The sequence below is a fragment of the Myotis yumanensis genome, unplaced genomic scaffold (genome assembly GCF_028538775.1).
Source record: "Myotis yumanensis isolate MYYU_CA2020_CCGP unplaced genomic scaffold, mMyoYum1.0.hap1 SCAF_1, whole genome shotgun sequence".
Lineage (NCBI taxonomy): Eukaryota > Metazoa > Chordata > Mammalia > Chiroptera > Vespertilionidae > Myotis > Myotis yumanensis.
Genome location: NW_027223752.1, coordinates 71,773,950 through 71,795,749, shown reverse-complemented (window position 1 = coordinate 71,795,749; position 21,800 = coordinate 71,773,950). Strand labels below are relative to the sequence as shown.

At 40.0% G+C, this 21,800-nt stretch overlaps 1 protein-coding gene across 2 annotated transcripts in view; it reads right to left on the bottom strand.

Moving 5' to 3' along the window:
• INO80 (INO80 complex ATPase subunit) overlaps positions 1-21,800 on the bottom strand; it is a 145,594-nt gene that overhangs the window by 70,000 nt on the left and 53,794 nt on the right. For both annotated transcript variants that reach the window (XM_070424984.1, XM_070424991.1), the window contains exons 15-24: positions 13,836-13,895; positions 13,260-13,402; positions 11,257-11,341; positions 10,215-10,332; positions 8,313-8,398; positions 4,430-4,597; positions 4,081-4,214; positions 3,488-3,555; positions 2,443-2,536; positions 1,274-1,445 (exon numbers count right to left, since the gene is read on the bottom strand). In XM_070424984.1, the coding sequence (XP_070281085.1) occupies positions 1,274-1,445; positions 2,443-2,536; positions 3,488-3,555; positions 4,081-4,214; positions 4,430-4,597; positions 8,313-8,398; positions 10,215-10,332; positions 11,257-11,341; positions 13,260-13,402; positions 13,836-13,895 (1,128 nt within the window). The remainder of the gene's footprint in view (positions 1-1,273; positions 1,446-2,442; positions 2,537-3,487; positions 3,556-4,080; positions 4,215-4,429; positions 4,598-8,312; positions 8,399-10,214; positions 10,333-11,256; positions 11,342-13,259; positions 13,403-13,835; positions 13,896-21,800) is intronic.

Below are 21,800 nucleotides of genomic sequence, written 5' to 3'. Positions count from 1 at the left end.
GGATCAGGACAGTGGGGGGGGGGGGGTGGGTAAGGGCAGAGGATGGGGTGGGAACCAGGTGGAGGGGAACTATGGAGGGGAAAACGAGAAACAACTGTAATAATCTGAACAATAAAGATTTAATTTAAAAAAAAAGAAACTATTGCAATAAAAAAAAGACTAATGACCCATTAAATGTTTAAAAAGATACAAGAAAAATATCCTACCTTCTAATCTAGTTGAGGAACTATAATATAAACATGCAAATCTCTTTTCAACTCTCCAGTGCTACCCATTTCATTGAGAATAAAATCCAAATCCTTAGCAATAATTTATGAGGCCCCCTAGGATCTGGACCTACATCTATTACCTTATTTCCTGTCACTTTCCCCTTCACCTATTTTACAATGGCCAATAATTACATGAAAAAGTACTCAACATCATTATTTTCCAGGATAATGCAATTTAAAACCATGATCTACCATCACAAATTAAAAAACATGGACTGAAAATACCAGTTATAGGCAAGGATGATGAACACAACAGCAAATCTCTCACAATGCTGGTGGAAGTGTAAATTGTAAAACCATTTTGGAAAACGTTTGGCAGTGACTACTAAATCTAAACATACATATACCTGATTATACAGCAATCCCACTTCTTTGGGACATAAACCCCAAAGTAATTAGTGCTTATGCTCATCAAAAGGCATGTACAAGAATGTGCATAGCCCTTTTAGTCATAATAGCTCAAAACTGGAAGCAATCTAAATATCCACCAACTGAACAGATTAATAGCATTAAAAAAGAATGCTATAATGCAACATAGATGAATCTCATAGATATAATATTGAGAGAAAGAAACTAGACACAAAAGAGTACATACTGATAATTCTATTTTCATAAAGTTCAAAAGACAAAAATAATCTGTGATAACAGAAGTAGTATAGTGATTACTTTTCTTTATTGATTTGTTCTGAATGAGAGGTATTAAATGGGAAGTAGCATGAGGGAGACTTCTCTGGGTGCTAGAAATGTCCTACATCTTAATGTAGGTAGTTGTTGCACAAGTATTTTACACATGTATAAATTCCGAGAGTTGTGAATTTAAGGTCTGTGTTACATTAAAGTTATATATAAAATATATGTTTATATATACATACAAATATCAATATACTGCTTCCACTCCTCTGGGAACTTTTGGCTCTGTCAGGCCATTATTTACTTTATTGCTTCTTTTACTGAAAAGGGAATGGAGTACTACTTGGATAGCTGATGCTGAAATAATTGCTTACCTTTAACAAAGGGCAGCTGCAAAGGTTGGGAAAGGAGAGTGGAAAATTAACTCCCAGAAGGAAATCCTTGTTGCTCAGATATCTCTGCTGGCTCTCCCCTTCTGGCTCTCCCCAGGAGCGCAGCTGATGGAGCCTGTAGGAGGCTTTCAGAGACAGGAAAAGAGCTAACCATCTGAAACAAATCACAGCAGACATGCTTATTCAGTGCTCCATGGAGGTTTGAGGGTAGTTCACAGCAGTGAGGAACTTTGTCTCTCATTAACATATCTCTTTTCTAAATATTGAGCATTTTAGAAACAGTTCTTTCCTACTTTGAGATAAAACCATTTCATATTTCTGTTCTATAAATTCTACCTTTTGCATGACTTGGATTGCTACTATGAAAACTAAAATCCTCCGTTAAGCTCATCTCAGTATTGAAGAATATTCAATCCTACCACAAAAACTCTATCATAAAAACATCCTCCTATTAGGGAGAGAGCTTTGCCTAATGAGGTCACTATTTATTACATAAAGGCAAGGTAATAAAATAAGGGAAAGCCATTATTACAAAGAATAAGACCATAGAACTAAGTTTCCCAGAACATTTAAGGCAGGCTATGCTGTAATCACTACTAACTAAAGGAATCATTACCCATCATTTGCCCTATGGAAGCGAATAAAATATAGTAGACTAACTAGAAATTAAGAAGACCTGAAGACCTGGTAGCACGTGGGAGGAGAGTCTGATGTTCTTATTTATGGTATATCATGAGGCATCCAGCAATTATTAAATGATCAAAAGAGAATTATGACTTCCTAACATAAATTTTCTTTTAAAAAATATTTTTATTGATATCAGAGAGGAAGGGAGAGGGAGAGATAGAAACATCAAAATGATTAAAGAGAATCACTGATCGGATGCCTCCTGCACGCCACACACTAGGGATTGAGCCTGCAACCTGGGCATGTGCCCTGACTGGGAATCGAACTCTGACCTCCCAATTCAGAGGTTGATGCTCAATCACTAAGCCATGCCGGCCAGGCCCTAATATAAATTTTCAACACAAAAAGAATGAGAGGCTCTGTAAGATATAATATTAAATATTTAACCTTCATAGTATTCAACCTTTGTCCTTGTTTATTTCCAATGGCTCTCTCATCAAACAACGAGCAAACTCCTCACTCACCTGGCCAAAAGTCCCTGAAGCATGAGGTTTGCCATTTCTGCTGGCGATACATCAATAAAGCGAAGGAAAGAAAAACAGCTTTCTTCATTAACACCTAGAAATCAAAGGACAAAGTTAAACTCAATAACAAGCCAAGAGATAATACTCAACTAAAACCTGTTCGCTAAACTGCTGAATTTTGGCTTAATAATAAAAACATTTTAAAGATTGTGAACCACAGCTACTTTGATGAAAGTCAGGGTGTCATATTTTTGTACCACAATCTTAAGTAGACTAGGCAGACCTATGAGATATGGCACAGATGAGCTACAGTGAAGTTGGCTCATTAGTTACATTTGGGGTTTTGGATCCTTGGCTAACTGCCTTCTTCTTTTTATCATGCCAGACCAAAAGAAAAAGAAAAAAGCAAAGGACAGAAGTAAGAGATTCTGAACCACTGAACCTTTGCCTTAATACTACAGACAATGTCCTAAGTTGAGAAGCTTCTTTTCCTTAGACTAATAAGAATCTTGGCCGAAACCGGTTTGGCTCAGTGGATAGAGCGTCGGCCTGCGGACTGAGGGGTCCCAGGTTCGATTCGGTCAAGGGCATGTACCTGGGTTGCGGGCACATCCCCAGTGGGAGATGTGCGGGAGGCAGCTGATCGATGTTTCTCTCTCATGTTTCTCTCTCATCGATGCTTCTAACTCTCTATCTCTCTCCCTTCCTCTCTGTAAAAAATCAATAAAATATATTAAAAAAAAAAAAAAAAAAGAATCTTGCACTGTCTCTGTCATGTCTTAAGAGTGTAAGAAATTCTTAAGAGTCTGAAATAAAGCTGGAAGGTCAACGTAATATTTTTTTATTGCTTCCTGTTATAGTCACAAATCATAGCATCTATAGATGAAGATGACTAATTTACTTAAATCTTATCAAGACTTTATAAATAAAAACCTAGCATGCAGGCAAACCACTATTAGTTCCAAATCCGTCATTCAACAAAACAAAGAGAAACATCCTGATAAATCCTTGGCAAACTTTCCTTCCCAAAGATAAAAACACATACCTTTTCTGTGAAAGAGAGACTGTTGGATATAGTCTGGTGCAAATGGAGAAAGAAGAACCCTTAACCACCTGTAAAGCAAGTAAATAAAATAAATCCAAACCCAAATTTATTTGATTTTTAAAAATATATATTTTTATTGATTTCAGAGAGGAAGGGGGAGGGAGAGATAGAAACATCATCAGAGAGAGAACAATTGATGGCTGCCTCCTGCACGCCCCTGACTGGGGATCGAGCCTGTAACCTGGGCATGTGCCTGACCAGGAATCAAACTGTGACTTCTTGGTTCATAGGTTGACACGCAACCACTGAGCAACACAGGCCTCTTTTACAGATCTCTTTTGGAGCAAGTGCATATTTGCACACAGGAGCATATTTCTGATTTGGAAAAGCAACTAGAAGTGGCTAGGGTCTTTAAGGTCATCCAGTTAGGTAAACCCTTGACAATGCACAGATTTTCCTACCACAAGATCCCTTAACCCAGTTTAATTATGTTTTAGTGAGGAATTCAAACATTCTCCACTAAAATTTTCTCCACAATCCCACATATTACAAAAACACTCTTTTAGAGTAAACAGATAGTAATATTTGCTCACCTGTCTCGTGAATGGTTGAAGACCCTGATCTGTCCGTGATGGTAGATAAATTTTGAAATCTGGTATGGCTTTAGGGAAATATGAAATGGAGACCAAGTTTCTTGTCGTTCAAATAACTCTGGGTGATTACACACCTAAGAGGAAGGGAAAGAACACAACATTGTTATGTGCAAACATCACTCTATGAAATGATGGGGGAATCCCAAACCCTGAATGTTTACCTTTGTGAATAAATACGCTGCCATTTTCATCTCTTTTTAACAACATTTATTTGGTATCAAGGTTAGAGGCCTTTTACTTGAAGTGGGTTAATAAAGACAACTCCAGGGCAACTGATCTAAGCTCTTACCTTTCTAAACTGCATGACCAGATTCATGAGGCTGCTGGTGGTGGTCTGTGCTTGCTGGGTAGAGCCCATAGAAGATTGCAATAAATCATCAATAGAAATTTTGTTCTTTAGTGCCTGATAGAGTAGCTTTTGTCGACTGGTCAGTTGGCAATACATTAGAATCTCAATCTAAAAATCAGTGAAAACATTTATATTTTGAAAAACAGTTTAGAAGGAAATTCAGTATCATCATAAAGTTAAAAACACATGTAAGCCAGATGATTGAAAAAACAATATATGTATCTCTAGAAACACATTATCTCTATAAATCTGTGATGTGATTAATTATCCAGAAATGTTTTTTTTTTCCTTGACTCTCTTTCTGTTACTCAATCTACATGCTGTCCCTGGGAAATTTCTTCCATTTCCAATAGCACCAATTATTGCCCATCACAGTGACTTACACAAAAATATATCCCTAAACTCCCCTAGCCCCATACTGTCAATTGCCTACTACAATAAAATAGTACCACTCAGAGAGTGCACAGCAGTTTTATGTTTTTAATAAAAAAATGGTTTTATTGATTTCAGACAGAGGAAGGGGGAGGGAGAGAGAGAAACATCAGTGATGAAAGAGAATCAACTTCCATCGGTGTCTCCTACAGGGGATCGAACCCTAACCCTGGTGTGTGCCCTGACCAGGAATCGAACCGTGACCTCCTGGTTCATGGATTGATGCCCAATCACTGATCCACACCAGCTGGGCAAAGTAGTTTTAAATGTCACATATCAGAAAACAATTATCTTTTCCACAATTTAGTAAATTGATTAACAGCATTACCACTCACTGAGTTGCCCAAGAGAAACTTTAGTCAGCTTTGATTTCTTCTCTCTCTCATACCCCATGTTTAATAATTTCCTAAGTCCCTCAACTCAACCTAGAAATTTACTTATTTATTTTTATTTTATTTTATTATTGATTTCAGAGAGGAAGGGAGAGGGAGAGATAGAAACATCCTATATAATAAAAGCCTAATATGCTAAGTGTCCGGTTGTCCATTCAACCAATCAAAGCGTTGAATGCTAAGGCTGCTCAACTGCTTGCTATGACATGCACTGACCACTAGGGGACAGACAGTCAATTGGTCAACCAGTCACTATGACATACACTGACCACCAGGGGGCAGATGCTCCGACTGGTAGATTAGGTTGCTGCTGGGGTCCCGCCAATCGGGACTGAGCAAGATTGGCCGGACATGCCCTGGAGCCCTCCTACGGTCCCTCCCTGGCTGGCCAACTTCTTGCGTCCCTCCCAGCCCCGATCGTGCACCAATGGGTTCCCTCAGCCTGGCCTGTGCCCTCTCGAAATCCAGGACCCCTTGGGGGATGTCAGAGAGCCGGTTTCAACCTGATCCTGCAGGTCAGGCCAAGGGACCCCACTGGTGCATGAATTCGTGCACCAGCCTCTAGTCAATGATAAGAGAGACTCATTGATTGGCTGCCTCTTGCATGCCCCCTATTGGGGACTTCAACCAAGGCACATGCCCTTGACCAGAATCGAACCTGGGACTCCTCAGTCCATAAGTTGAGGCTCTAGCAACTGAGCCAAACCGGCTAGGGCTAGAAATTTACCTCTAACCACTTTTTATGACCATTCCCATTGTGTTATTCTGGAGTCTTCCTGCTGCCAGCCAGTCTCTCCTGATCCTAAAAAAAGTTTTCTTACAAATTTTGTAATTCAACTACTGAAAAAACCTTCAATGTACATTTCTGCCTATAGTAAAATATTAAAAATTCTCCAATAGGTAGAAAAGACCTTCCATAATCTAACCCACCCAATTGTCCCAGTCTTATTACTATGTCTTCCTACATACCTTAGCAAGCATGGTCTGAATAATGTTTGCCAAACATACTGTATATTTGAATGTTGCTCTACCTTTGTTCACATTGCTCTTGTTGCCTAGCACCCCCTTTCTATAATTTTCCTAGTAAATGACAACTCGTTATTCCAGATCTACCTCACATGTCATCCCTGCTTTGATGCCATCTAAGAGAACTACTCCCTTATCTATGTTCCCATTATAGTTCATATAGACAATCATTGTATCTCTATGACACAGTATTAGTTATTTGTCTCCTTTGGAAATCTGAACAGAAACTGGAGACTTTACATATCTATAAGTACCAGTGGATGGCATGCAATAAATAACTATATTAAATAGTATTATTTACTAGATCAGAAACATTACTGATGCCTAAGAAATGTACACTACATACAGTGGTTAAGAACCATACTACATCTTCTGATCACCTCCCTACTGACCATTAACAGTATTATGACACTGCTATTGTTTTCTAAGTCCTCTGTGATAAAAAAAAAAAAAAAAAGCCTCAAGGATCCATTTTTTTAAATATAGTATATTCCTTCTATCCGGTACATCTGTGTGACAGTGCTCTTTAACTAAAATCTGCCAGTTTCACAAAACAGCCACCAAGATCTTTTAAAAAGAAGTAAAACAAAGGTACACTGCTCCTTTCTTTGAAGGTGTGCATCACCACCACAATCTTCCAAAGAGAGTTACTAATTTCAAAACAATCCATCCTTCTGACAGTGATAGAGAAGAACTACCTGATATTATCAGGATCTGGAAAGCTGCCTTTGTTAGAAACAAGTAGACTCTGTGGAATATGGAAAAAACTCCAAAGGACTGAGAACTGGTAGAAAAAAGACGGAAGGAGAATATGGGGAGAATTCACAGGAGAATTATAGAAGTCTGGTAAAGATACCTGGCCTGTGATATTTATAAACCAAAATTATTGGCTTTGTATGAGAAAAAATATTATAACCCAAAGCACATTAAATTTCAAAATCTAACTCTCAGTTGCAGAAATACAAGAGACAGAGGAACACGTCTGACAACACCAGGATGATGTAATTTTCAAAATCTAGTATGTGGGAAACTCTATAGGACAAATAACTCAGTTTCTTCAACCACGAATGCAAGGGAAAGCAGAGGGAGGAATTAAAAGATACTTAAGCCCTGGTTGGTTGCTCAATGGTTAGAGCGTCAGCCCAAGGACGGAAGGGTTGCCGGTTTGATTCCCAATCAAGGACATGTACCTTGGTGTAGTCTCAATCCCTGTCCCTGTCCGGGAGAGTGTGGGAGGCGACCGATCAATGTGTCTCTCTCACATTGATGTCTCTTTTTCTCTCTCCCTTCCTCCTTCCCTCTCTCCCTCTCACTCTCTCTAAAAACCAATGGAAAAATATGCTCAGGTGAGGATTTAAAAAGATAAAAAGACACTTAAGAGACATGTCACCCAAATGCTATGTGTGGATCTTGCTTGGATTCTGATTTCAAAAATCTAATTCTGAGAGTGAGAGTGAGAGTGAAAAAGAGGCGAGAATGAACTAGGGATATCTGAGCACTGACTGCTATGTAATACTACAATAAAGTAATTGTCATTTTTAGTAGGGGCAATAATATGCAGTTATGTATTTTTTAAAAGACCAAATATTTAAAAATACATATGAAAATTTTTATAAATGAAATAAAAGACATCTGGGATCTGCTTCAGAATAATCTAGAAGGGTGGGGATAGCCATGAGCTGATCACTGTTGAAGCTGTTTGGTGACTACAAAAAGGTACATTATATTATGTTTTCTACTTTCATAATATTTCAAATTCTCCATAAATGACTATAAAACAAAAAGAAAAAATATTACTTGCTGTGATTATTTGACTCATATGAAATCTTTGATCCACTCAGGTTTAAAGGTCTTCTCTCAATCAAACTAATTACTTTTCAAGTAAACATTTATAAAGAAACATTTTTTCTCCCTGGAACCCTAAGGTGGTGCCTATTAAGGCTTAATAAACTCATGAAGTTTTCTTTCCTTACCTTGTCAGACAATTCATTTTCTACATCTTTCTTGATTCTCCTCAGCATAAATGGCTTCAAGATCATGTGTAAGCGAGAGAGTTGATCTGAAATGCCAGGAGGACCCCCCCCATAAGTAATACATTATTTCAATTTAACACAAACAAAAGAAAAGTCATAAACATCTCTCACTAAACTGTTTTAACACCTTTTGGCTTAATGATTCTATGAAAGAAGACTGAAACAAATTTTTTTTCCCTAAGTAGGAGACCAAGGAATCTGAATTTTCCAGAGTATCTTCGTATAGTCAACTGGGCAAATGCATTTTGCTCTCACTCAGACCAACAAAGACCACCTTATTTTTATTAGAATGCACCTTTATAATGTTTAAGGAACATTTTTATCAATAAAATAGGGTTCTCATATAGGTCTAATGCAAGCTATCTGTGGCTCCCAATGTTCCCCCAAATCATGTTTTCAAATTATGTCATCAAATAACAACTTGTAGTATAAGAAATTACTAAGGACTTTTCTAATAGTTAAAAGATGTCACTTCATGTTTATGTAACAAACACATGATTCTCTTAAAAGATAATACTCAACAAGATCAATAGTACTGACACACAATGTTAAAAATGTTCACAGTAGAAACACATTTTAATATAAACAGAAACTAGTATTTTCAGTTTTTATCACAGGAAAAAGCCTTACCCCATTCCACAAAGAATAGAATTCTGATGGGAATTTTTCAGGCCCTATGTGGAAATCTGACTCTGCCTACTCTGCCTTGATTAGCCAACAATACAGTAAAACCTTGCTATACAGACTAATTTGGGTGAGGAGGTGTCTGTTAAAGCTGAAAGTCCGTTGCATAATAAAGTAGGTTTTCTGAATGCGAATGTTAAAAAATTGACAAATTAGTTTACCTGATTTACTCACGTAGACATGTTTGTGTAATTAATATTAAGTATGTATGAAAAGTTTAACTTTCACAAAAAAGTTTTCTGTATGTATCACTGTAATTTTACATTTATACTAAGTGGGTCTAATAAACGTGTGCATTCACCAGTCACCTCAAGTAAACAAATGCATGCAGCTAGCGTGTAGCTTAGTGAACATGGAAACATCTGGCAAGGCATGCATTAAAACCGTTGCAGAAAGTCACACCACAACACAACAGAACCAATTACTGCGCCCAATGAGATGTGATCGCGTGCTATTCATTCACTGAACATTGTTTACAAACGGTGACTCTTGGATTTAAATATGTAGAATATAGTTGTAGATATGTAATATTTATTTTGGCAAAATTACTACAGTGCTTTAACAAAAACAACAAAAAACTTGATAATTTAATTATAAGCAAATCTTGGTTAAAAGCATTTTTAAATTAACAGGGTTTTAATTTTCACATATGACACACAGACCAGAAATTTTGTCCGCTAAATTGGAAGTCCTTTAAATCAAGGTCCACAAAATTGAGGGTTTACTGTACAGCAACATCACCTGAATCAATTAGTCCTTTTATAAAGCCTTTTAAACATAAACAAAGTACATATTTTTTTTTTACTTTTAATATTGTTTATTCAACTTGATTGCTAAAGATAATGTCCTTCAAACATGAAAAACTGACCTAAACATGACATCTGAACAAAGGACCATAATAGCTTCTAGTTACTGTATCTATTATTAAATTGTTCTTTTTATCTCAATTACTTCTTTCTCTTTAGACAAATATCCCAATCAAGAGGAACCTGTTCTTTTTTTTCTTTTTCTTTATTAAGGTATTACATATGTGTCCCTATTCCCCCCAACCCCAACCAATCGTAAGTACATGAGAAGAAAATTCTACATATAGAAAAAACATACAATTATGTCTTTGTCTAAACTGATCCATAGAAGAAAGTTCATAAAAGTACTCACTCTCATCAATGGCAGATTTGTTTTCGGCATGGCTCTCAATGTCCTTGGAAAACCACTCATTAAATTCCTCATGTGAATCAAATAATGTTGGCATAATGAAATGCAGCAGAGCCCAGAGCTATAAACAAAAGAAAAGTGAAATAGCTGCAGAGCAACAAAATGACAGTGTGAGGGTTTGGAGAGAGACTGAAAGTTGCAGATATGTGTGTATGTCTGTGTCTCAGTGCAAGTGTATGTGTGAGTGAACGAGAGGGACAGAAACAGCGTGTGGGCACATACCTCATCACCCAATACTAATTCTATAAAGTGCTACGCAAAATGTAGTTACTTTTCAATGAATTTCGAACTAAAAGTCTGAAAGTGCACGTCCACCTCAGATTTTGCGGTGGAATAGTTTTAAAGATCTTACACATATTAAAAAACCCATTCCACAATTGTGTAACATCTGAGGTAACATAACTTGCTAATAATAACTCCAGATCAGGGGTTAACAAATTATAATCTGTCATGCCAAGTCTGGTCTGCAATCTATTTTTACAAATAAAGTTTTAGTGAACATAGCCACATTTACTCATTTATGTATCATCCATGGCTGCTTACATATTATAATGGCAAGGTTAAATAGTGTGACAGTGACTGTATGGCCAGTAAAGTCTAAAATATTTACTATCTGGCTCTTTACAGAAAGTTTTCTAACCCCTGTTATAGAAGATCAATTATCTTCCTAAAGAAAAAAATGTTACCTTTTCATTCTAGCATAAAAACATCTCTGCTTTGGATGGGTAGCATCCCTAATGTGGTCACTGTTTATTACATAAATACAAAGAAATAAAGTAACTTATTTGCTTTTTGCCAGAGAATTAAAAAATAGGAATGATGCCAAAAAACCCACTTAGGGTAAGCTATGTTCAAATTCTTCTTTATGTGGGAATTATAATTTGCACAGAGTACGAATTCTCAAGGTTGGCATGTGTGAAGACTTCTATTCTCTGCTGGAGCCATTCTGTTTAATGCAGACCTAAAACTGAGACCTAGTGCCTACCTCTGCCATGGTGTTCTGAATGGGGGTCCCAGTTAGCAGAAGCCGATTCCGACACTGGAACTGCAAGAGGATCTTCCAACGAACACTGTCCAATAAGATGAATTACAAATTCCAAGTTAGCTATAAATCTTTCTCCACCCTACCAAGTCCCCATATTTCTAAAAATGTTTTCCAAAAAAATAACGAACACTCAGAATCAACTACTCCACTACGTACACAATTGAAAAATATTATTCAACAAAGCTGAGGACAGGACATTTCAGAGGACTGATTTCTGCCTCTATACTGAAAATATGGGACTAGGCTTTAGGAAAAAAAGCCCCAAACAGGCAGAGAGGGATTCTTTCTGGCTGGATAAAACTCCTCTTTGTGCTGACACAAACCAGTTCATTATAAGGCACTTATCTGTAGTAGGAAGCTTTAAAATTGATTTTAGGGAAAGCCCATGAGAAGAAAATGCAAAGAGACTCTATCATCTAAGGCTATGAACATTTCCTACTTTGAAATAGTGCAATATGAAGTAATGCCCTTCAGATGATGGAATGTTCTATGGAAAATACCATCCTGCCAGTTAACATGGACCTTTAAAGAAGTCCTATGTGTTCACCAACAGTTAATAAAAATGCCTCAAACTCAAGGTTTAATACTACTGAATAACACTTTATAGCCAAACACTCGTTTACTATTCAGTTTGGAAACTTCAAAGTATTAGAATATTTTTCCTGGCTGGTGTGGCATACTTCACTGGAGGGTTCAATTCCTGGTCAAGGGCACATACCTGGGTTGCAGGTTCCATCTTTAGCCCCAGTAGAAGTGCATGAGGGAGGCAACCAATTGATGTCTCTCTCTCACATCCATGTTTCTCTCTCTCCCCTTCTCTCCCTCTCCTCCAGTCTCTCAAAAAAAAAAAAATCAATAGAAAAAATATTCTCGGGTAAGGATTAACAACAAAAAGTTATTGGAATATTTTAAACATATAAGTTCCAATAAAAAGATTCTTGGGGAATTCTAATAACCATCCAGGGACTAGGACAACTTGCGTAAAGCAGACAGAACCTACAATCCACATAAATGTAACATTCTACTTCCTACTAAGACCTCCTGTCTAAAATAATCTCTCGAGGAAAGGGCAGGCGCCCCTTCCTCCACAAAAATTTTCCTTGAAGAACAAAGAGCTATTAAAATGTCATAATTATTGAGTAGGAAAACAGAATGAGAAAAATCCTTGTATTTTAAACATTAATATTTATGTTCCATGAAAAATGCAAAAGGGAACTTCTGACTTCTGGTCAGATGAATGGCTTATGGGGAGACCATATCATTCCATCTTCTGAAACCTCTCTGATCTTTATTTTCATGTGTGTATATAGCACACAGATACAGTTGACCCTTGAACAACATGGGTTTAAACTGTGAGGGTCCACTAATGTGGACTTTTTTTCAATAAATATAGTAAATGTATTTTCTCTTCCTTATAATTTTCTTAGTAACATTTTTGTTGTTATAGTTTTTATTGTTAATACTCACCTGAGGATACTTTTTCCATTGACTTTTTTTAGAGAGTGAAGGGACGGGGAGAGACAGAGAGAAACATTGGTTTCCTACCGCACATGCCACAATGGGTCCAGGGATAGAGCCTACAACCAAGGTACAAGCCCTTGACCAGAATCGAACCCATAATCCTTCAGTCTGTAGACTGACACTTTAACCACTGAGCAAAACCAGCTAGGGCAGTATCATTTTCTTTTCTCTAGCTTACTTTATTGTAAGAATTCAATATAAAATACATGTAACATACAAAATTTGTGTTAATCGATTATTTATGTTATTGGTAAAACTTCCAGTGTTTGGAGAGTCAAAAGTTTTATGAGGATTTTCAAGTGCGAGGAGTTGGGGGGACTGATTTTGGCACCCTTAACCACCACACTGTTCAAGGGTCAACTGTATATCATATTTCTACATATCCTCAGTCCAAGGAGTTTGGGTTCTACTACTCATGTTACCTGGAACTACTCTTGAGTGCCTGAGCCTCGTCCAGTACCATGTACTGCCACTTGACCCGCTGGAAATACTTTACATCCTGCACCACCAGCTGGTAGCTGGTGATAACCACGTGGAAGGGAGCATCCTGAGTGTAAAGGGTCTTCTGTAAATATAAGAGGACAAGGGCGAAAAGAAGTAACAATTCATATGAGATAATGAGGAATACATTGTATTTTCTAAGGCCAAGTTTATGATAGCTCTAAAGATGTGCTTCTCCCACCTGGGAGATGTACAGTGAATTAAACAACTGTTTTTAAAGTAGGACCTTAACCACAAATCATCATAAAAACTAGTATTTAGCTTATTAAAGAAAAAAGTTCTTATTTAATCCTGGACTTCAATCAAATCCAGCTGACTGTCTATAATAGGAAAAACATCATAACAATGTAAAAGAAAAAAAGTGCACTTGCCTAGTGCCAGAAATATATAAGAAGATTTTGTATATGAGAAGTTATTCAAATCAATTGAAGAAATAATGATTTCATATATATACATGTGTGCTTGTATATGTATATATTCAGTAAGCTGAGAGTTACCTGACTCCAGAATCTCCTTATGACTTTTCTATCATGAGGATTTCCCCAATATGGTAGCACCTGGAAAAGGACCAATACATTACTCAGAAGGATTTTAAAAGAACCTAAAACAAAATAAATCTAGGAATTCCTCTTCTGTCATGGCTTGACTAGTACTCCTCCTGCTGACCAAATTAAAAACACATATTCAAAACATCTGTTTGAAAGTATCAAAGAGCTAAGCTACTGAGGCAGCGGAGAATTAAAGAGAAAAGATCCAGAAAAGAAAGCAAGCCGAGAAAGGAAATCCTGTCACCTGTACATGGTCCCCCTGAAAGTGATCCTTTCCAAAAGTTCTGGTTGAGAGGCTAAGAAACTGAGCAGAGGTTTTTTTTGTTGTTTTTCCTTAAGAGATGTGGAGCCCACAGGACAAAAACTGTAGTCCAAGGAGGAGGGATTCTGATAAGCATCAACCTCCTTGGCTTTAAGTTAGGATCAAAGAATATATACACACTAGAGTCCCGATGCACGAAATTCATGCAAGAGTAAGCCTTCCTTCCCCTGGCTGCCGGCACTAGCTTCCTTCTGGCACCTGGGACCCAGGCTTCCCTCGCAGCCCTGGCTTCATCCAGAAGGACGTCCAGTCTAATCAGCATATTATGCTTTTATTATAGACTAGAGGCCCAGTGCACAAACATTTGTACACTGGGGGTCCCCTCAGCCCGGCCTGTGCCCTCTCGCAGTCTGGAACCCCTCGGGGGATCACCACCTGCTGGCTTAGGCCCGCTCCCCGGGGGGATCGGGCCTAAGCTGGCAGTCAGATATCCCTCTGGCAGCCCGGTAGCCCTCAGGGGATGTTCACTTGCCAGCGGGGAGCAGACCTAAGTTGCAGTTGAACATCCTTAGCGCAGCTGAGGAGGCGGGAGAGGCTCCCACCACCACTGCTGTACTGGCAGCCAACAGCCTGGCTTGTGGCTGAGCAGAGCTCCCGCTGTGGGAGCGCACTGACCACCAGAGGGCAGCTCCTGCATTGAGCGTCTGCCCCCTGGTGGTCAGTGTGTATCATAGTGACCAGTCATTCCCAGTCATTCTGCTGTTAGGGTTAGTTTGCATATTACTCTTTTATTATATAGGATAGAGGCCTGGTGCATGGGTGGGGGCTGGCTGGTTTGCCCTGAAGGGTGTCCTGGATCAGGGTAGGGGTCCCGCTGGGGTGCCTGGCCAGCCTAGGTGAGGGGCTGATGGGTGTTCGCAGCTGGTCAACACCCCCTTCAGGGTGGGGGTCCCCACTGGGTTGCCTGGCCAGTCTGGGTGAGAGGCTGAGGGCCATTTTCAGGCTGGCCAAGCCCCATGGTGACGGGAGCTCCCAGCCTCTTTTTTTTTCTTTTATTCTGAGATTTATTTACCTTCTATAATTGAAACTTTGTTGCCTTCAGTGGAGCTCAGAGCCGGCCAGGACGGGCGGGAAGCTTGGCTTCCTCCATCACTGGGGCAACCAAGCCTCCTGCTTGCTCCAGCTCCGTGGCCACGGCTGGCTGAAAGCAGGTATCTGGGGTTTATTTATCTTCTATAATTGAAACTTTGTTGCCTTCAGTGGAGCTCAGAGCCAGCTGCGGCAGGCGGGAAGCTTGGCTTCCTCCATCACTGGGGCAACCAAGCCTCCTGCTCGCTCCAGCTCCGTGGCTGCCGGCTGCCATCTTGGTTGGGTTAATTTGCATACAGTTGCTCTGATTGGCTGGTGGGTGTGGCTTAAGGCATAGCGAAGGTACAATTTGCATGTCTGTCTTTATTAGATTAGATACTAGTAATTAAGGTAAACCATACACAGACCTGCCATAACAAATTCAGTCATCCCTCAATATTTATAGAAAATTGGTTCCAGTACCACCTGAAGATATCAAAACCCATGGAAGGCACAGTGTTTGCATATAACCTATGCATATCTTCCTGTATACATGAAATCATCTTTAATTTATAATACCTAATCCTACATAATAAAGAGGTAATATGCAAATTGACCATCACACCCTCGCACAAGATGGCCACCCCCATGTGGTCAAAGATGGCCACAAGATGGCCGGCAGGGGAGGGCAGTTGTGGGCGATCAGGCCAGCAGGGAAGGGCAGATAGGGGCGACCAGGCCAGTTAGTGAGGGCAGTTGGGGGCGACCAGGCTGGCAGGGGAGGGCAGTTGGGGGTGACTGGCCCAAGCAAGGGAGAGGAGTTAGGGACGACCAGGCCAGCAGGGGAGGGCTGTTGGGGGGGACCAGGCCTGCAGGGGAGGGCAGTTGGGGGAGACCAGGCCTGCAGGAGAGGGCAACTGGGGGTGATCAGGCCAGCAGGGGAGGGCAGTTGGGAGGGACCAGGCCTGCAGGGGAGGGCAGTTGGAGGGAGACCAGGCCAGCAGGGGAGGGCAGCTGGGGGCGACTGAGCCAGATGGGGAGGGCAGTTGGAGGGAGACCAGGCCAGCAGGGAGGGCAGTTGGGGGCGACCAGGTCAGCAGGGGAGGGCAGCTGGGGGCAACCAGGCTGGCAGGGGAGGGCAGTTGGGGGCAACTGAGCCAGCAGGGGAGGGCAGCTGGGGGTGATCGGGCTGGCAGGGGAGCAGTTAGGCATCGATCAGTCAGGCAGGGGAGTGGTTAGGGGTGATCAGGCTGGCAGACAGAAGCAGTTAGGAGCAATCAGGCAGGTATGCAGGCGAGCGGTTGGGAGCCAGCAGTCCTGGATTGTGAGAGGGATGTCCGACTGCTGATTTCGGCCTGATCCCTGTGGGGTCCCAGATTGAAGAAGGTGCAGACTGGGCTGAGGGATACCCCCCTCTCCAGTACACGAATTTCATGCACCAGGCCTCTAGTATAATATAAATGTCAAGTAAATCATTGTTATACTGTATTGTTTAGGGAATAATGACAAGAAGAAAGTCTGTACATGTTCAGACTTGTACACTGTAGGCCTAATAATACAGTACACATCAGCAACAATGTAACTTTCCCATCAAATATTGTCTCAATACACAGTTGGTTGAATCCCTCAGATATGGAGGACCCACTATCCTGAATTTCAGCTTCAAATCATCTCAATTCCTGACTAGATTAAGGGGATTTAGATTATTAGTGTCCCAGAAAAAAAATTTACTAGTGACAAGAAACCAAAACAAAACCAAAAACACAGAAATCCTCTCTACAGAAGAAAAAAAAACAGTTTCTAAAACCCACAAATATCTCTAGAATTTTCCCCATACACTGTCTGGCATACAAGTAAAACAACAATAAAAACTAGACATATGGAAAGACCAGACCATTTGATTGAAAAGAGAAAAAAGAAAGCCACAAGAGATCAAGATAATGAAAATATCAGAAAAAGACTTAGAAAGAATTCAATGACATGTCAGATGCAGCTGAAGAGAAAGTTAGTGAACTAGAAGAAAATATCCAGACTAAATCATGGAGAAACGGAAGAATGCAAAGTTCAGCATTTTTTTTGTGATGCCTCTAGAGCTCTCTTTCTTTTTATCCAGATGGGGGTCAAAGTATTTCTTGAATTTATAGCTTGATGTCTTCTGTAGTTTTCAAAAATCTCAGCCAGATGGAAGCACAAATATGCAGAAAGGAATGAAGATCAATTAAAACAATGAACATGTATTATGAATAAATCTAAATTTAAAATGTATAAATAATAGAATGTCTTATGTGGTTTCAAATATAAAATATGCTACTTTTTAAAAAGTGATACATCTATTCTCCTAGGTATCTACTGAAGAATAAAATCGACGCTAATAAAAGAGAAACATGGTAATTAGTGTACGACCGCTACCCTTTTCATTGGCTAATCAGTGAGTATATGCAAATTAACTGTCAGCCAAGATGGCGGCGGGCAGTCAGGCAGCTGAGAACAGGATGCTTGGTTGCCCCAGCGATAGAGAACACCAAGGTTCCCGCCTGCAGCTGCGGGGCTCTGAGCTCCTGAAGCAACAGCTCCAAAAGATACAATGTTTCAAGTAGAAGCTAAAAGATGGCGGTTAATCTGCATACTCAGGCTCCAAGCGGTAGAGCGAAGCCAAACAGCCCTGAAGCCGCAGAGCAGAGAGGCCTCACTGCCCGGGGATCAGCGGAGCCGAGAGGCCTCCCGGCCGGGGGATCAGCGGAGCTGAGAGGCCTCCTGGCCGCGGAATCAGCGGAGCCGAGAGGCCTCCTGGCCCTGGGATCAGCAGAGCCGAGAGGCCTCCCGGCCCCGATATCAGCGGAGCTGAGAGGCCTCCCGGCCCCGATATCAGCAGAGCCGCGAGGCCTCCAGGCCGCCTGGATCAGCGGAGCCGAGAGGCCTCCCAGCCCCAGGATCAGCGGATCCTGATGCAAGCCCTGTGTGTTTATGCACCCTGGGGGTGCAGAGGTCCTGTCCTAGGCAGAGGCCTATGGCGAAATTTTCGACTCTGAGAAGCAGCCTATGGGCTGGAAGGCAGCTCCTCTGACTTCAGTGCTGGAGAAGACGATTAAGCAGAAAACTAAAGAAACCGATTTTACATCATTTCCCAGGTGGAGAACAGTTGGCATGTAAGCCCCTGACCAGTCCCCAGCCTCTCCTCTGTCAGTGTATCTCACTCTTAGGTACCATGTTCTTTGTTCTGTCTTAACTGCAACTCATTTTAAAACTAGATTGCTTTTAAAAGAAGACTAAATAAAGTTTCCCTTAAGTTATTTAGGTGGTGCTGGGGCTGCTGGGGGCCTGATAGAAGACACAAACACGCAATGGGGGGCCTGTACCCAGCAGCTCCAAGGCCCGCCACCTTGGTGCTGGGGCTGCTGGGGGTATCAGAGACACAAACTGGCAGGCCTGGCACCCAGTAGACCCGAGGCCTTTGTGGCAGCACTAAGGAGCAGCAAGCAGCTGGGCAGTAACAAGGGAGGGGTCCCGGACTGCAAGAGGGCACATGCTGGGCTAAGGGACCCCCCACCCATCCCCAGTGCACGAATTTCGTGCACCGGGCCTCTAGTGAATATATAATTAGCAAGATAAGAGGAGAAGAAAAAAAAAGTAATAAAATCTAATCAATCCAAAGGTACCCAAGAAAGGAGAGAAAAAGGAAAGTTGAACATGTGAAAGAACTAGAAAGCAAACAGCAAGGCAGATTTAAACTACATATACCAATAATTACATTAAAAGTAAGCATAAATATCTATAACAATAAAAGCATAATATGCTAATTAGACCGGACAGCCAACAACCTTCCAGAAGAAGCCGGGGCTGCGAGGGCCAAGGCAAGCTGCTGCGGCTGCGAGGGCCGAGACCCTTGCATGAATTTCATGCATCGGACCTCTAATTCAAAAATAAAATGCAAGAAATGTGCCTTTAAGTGTAGATAGAGAATGGTTAAAAATAAAAGGAACAAAAAGATACCATGTAAAATTAACCAAAGAAGTTAATTTATTTAATATCAGAGAAAATAGGTTTTAAGGTAAAATCTTAAAGAGGAGAATCTATAATAATAAAAACATAATATGCTAATTAGACCAAACATCCTTCCTGACAAAGCTAGGGCTGCGAGGGAAGCCTGGGTCCTGGGTGCCGGAGGGAAGCCGGTGCTAGCAGCTGGGGGAAGGAAGGCCTACTCTTGCATGAATTTCATTCATCAGGCCTATAGTTTCATAATATTAAAAGATCCAATTCACCAAGATTATCAAATAATTATAAATTTGTATATATATCCCAAAGAGCCTCAAAATATATAAAGCAAAAATGGATAAATCCATAATTGTGGAAAATTTTAACACCTCTTTCAGTCAGTAATAGGACAGGCAGACAAAAAAAAAATCAATAAAAATACAGAAGAGCTGAACAAGTTAACAAACCTGACCTACTCAACATATATATAACACTACACTCAACAACTGTAGAACAGACACTATTTTCAGACATTTATAAAAACTGACCATATGCTGGGCCATAAAAGCAAAGTTCAACAAATTTCAAAAGATTGATATAATAAAAAGCATTTTTTCTTATCACAGTGGGTTTAAGCTATAAATTAATAACAAAAAAGTACCTAGATGCCGAAACCGGTTTGGCTCGGTGGATAGAGCGTCGGCCTGCAGACTGAAAGGTCCCAGGTTCGATTCCGGTCAGGGGCATGTACCTGGGTTGCGGGCACATCCCCAGTAGGAGGTGTGCAGGAGGCAGCTGATCGATGTTTCTCTCTCATCGATGTTTCTAACTCTCTATCCCTCTCCCCTCCTCTCTGTAAAAAATCAATAAAATATATTAAAAAAAAAAAAGTACCTAGAAAACCATCCTTTGTTGGAAATTAAGAACCATACTTTTATTTTATTTTTATATATTTTTGTGGATTTCAGAGAAGAAGGGAGAGGGAGAGAGAGAGAGAGAGAGAGAGAGAGAGAGAGAGAGAAACATCAATGATGAAAGAGAATCATAGATCAACTGCCTCCTGCACACCCCCTACTGGGGATCAAGCCCACAACCTGGACATGTGCCTGGACAGGAAATGAATCATGACCTCCTGGTTCATAGGTTGACACTCAACCACTGAGCCACACCAGCCAGACAGAAACCACATTTTTAAATAACCCATGCGTCTACAAGAACTTGCAGTAAAAGCTAGAAATTATTTTGAATTGAAAGATAATAAAAAATGTGACCCAACAAACGTTTGGATGACTATACTCATGCTTAGAAAGCAATTAATACCCTTAAATACACATATTAGAAAAAAACAAAATCAACCATCTAAGTTCCATCTTGAAACGTTAGAAAAATTTTAAAGTTTACCAAAAAATTAGACAAGAATAATAAAAGAGAATAAATAAATGAAATAGAAAACATACAGAATAGCCTACATCAGGGATGAAAAGTGGTACATTAACTATAAAAACATAAATCATATTTCATGGGAAAAATGACACCAGAGGCACTGATCACACTAGAACCATAAAAAAAGTGTTACTTGCCAAATAAAATGAACTTTCAGATATTATCATCACAGATCTAAGTATCTTTTGAATGTAAACTAACCATAAACCTGAACAGAGTCTACACACCTATGTTCTTTAGGGAGGTGAACACATTTCTGACAATCTAAAAGAGTAACAGCAATAAAAACAATGAATCAATAGAGCAGAGGTCATCAAACCTTTCCTGTAAATGGCCATATAATAAATATTTCTGCTTTGCAGGCCATACAGTCTCTGTCACAACTACTGAATTCAGCCATAAATAATACATAAACAAAAGAGCATGACTGTGTTCCAATATATATGATTTAAATTTCATACATGATTTGTTATGAAATATTTTTAATCAACAATTTAAAAATGTAAAAACTATTCTTAGCATGCAAGCTGTACAAAAAACTAGGTGGCAGATTCCTCAATAAGTTAAATATAGAATGATTTAGCAATTCTTCTCCTAAATACATACCCAAAAGAACTGAAAAACAAGACAGATGTTCAAACAAAAACCTGTACATAAATGTTCACAGCAATGCTATTAACAATAGCCAAAAGGTAGAAACAACCCTAATATCCATCAGTAGATGAATGGATAAACAAAATACAGTATGCTATATAATAAAAGCCTAATATGCTAAGTGTCCAGTTGTCCAGTCAACCATTCAACCAATCAAAGCATTATATGCTAATAATATGCTAAGGACACTCATGCTAAGGATGCTATGACGTGTACTGACCACCAGACACCATGAAGGAGATTCTGCAACCTGATATCAACCTGACCACTGCACCTTATTGTATATGTACTTAATGCTACTTTACTGTACACTTTAAATTGGTACATATTATGTTATGAGTACTTTATCACAATTTTTAAAAACTGGGAGAGCCCTGGCTGCTATGCACAGTGGTTAGAGCATTGGCTGTGCACCACAGGGTTTTGGTTCGATTCTACCCATCCTTCCTTGGGGCGTTTGTAGGAGGCACCAATTGATGTATGTGTCTTTGTTAAACTGTTTCCTTCTCTTT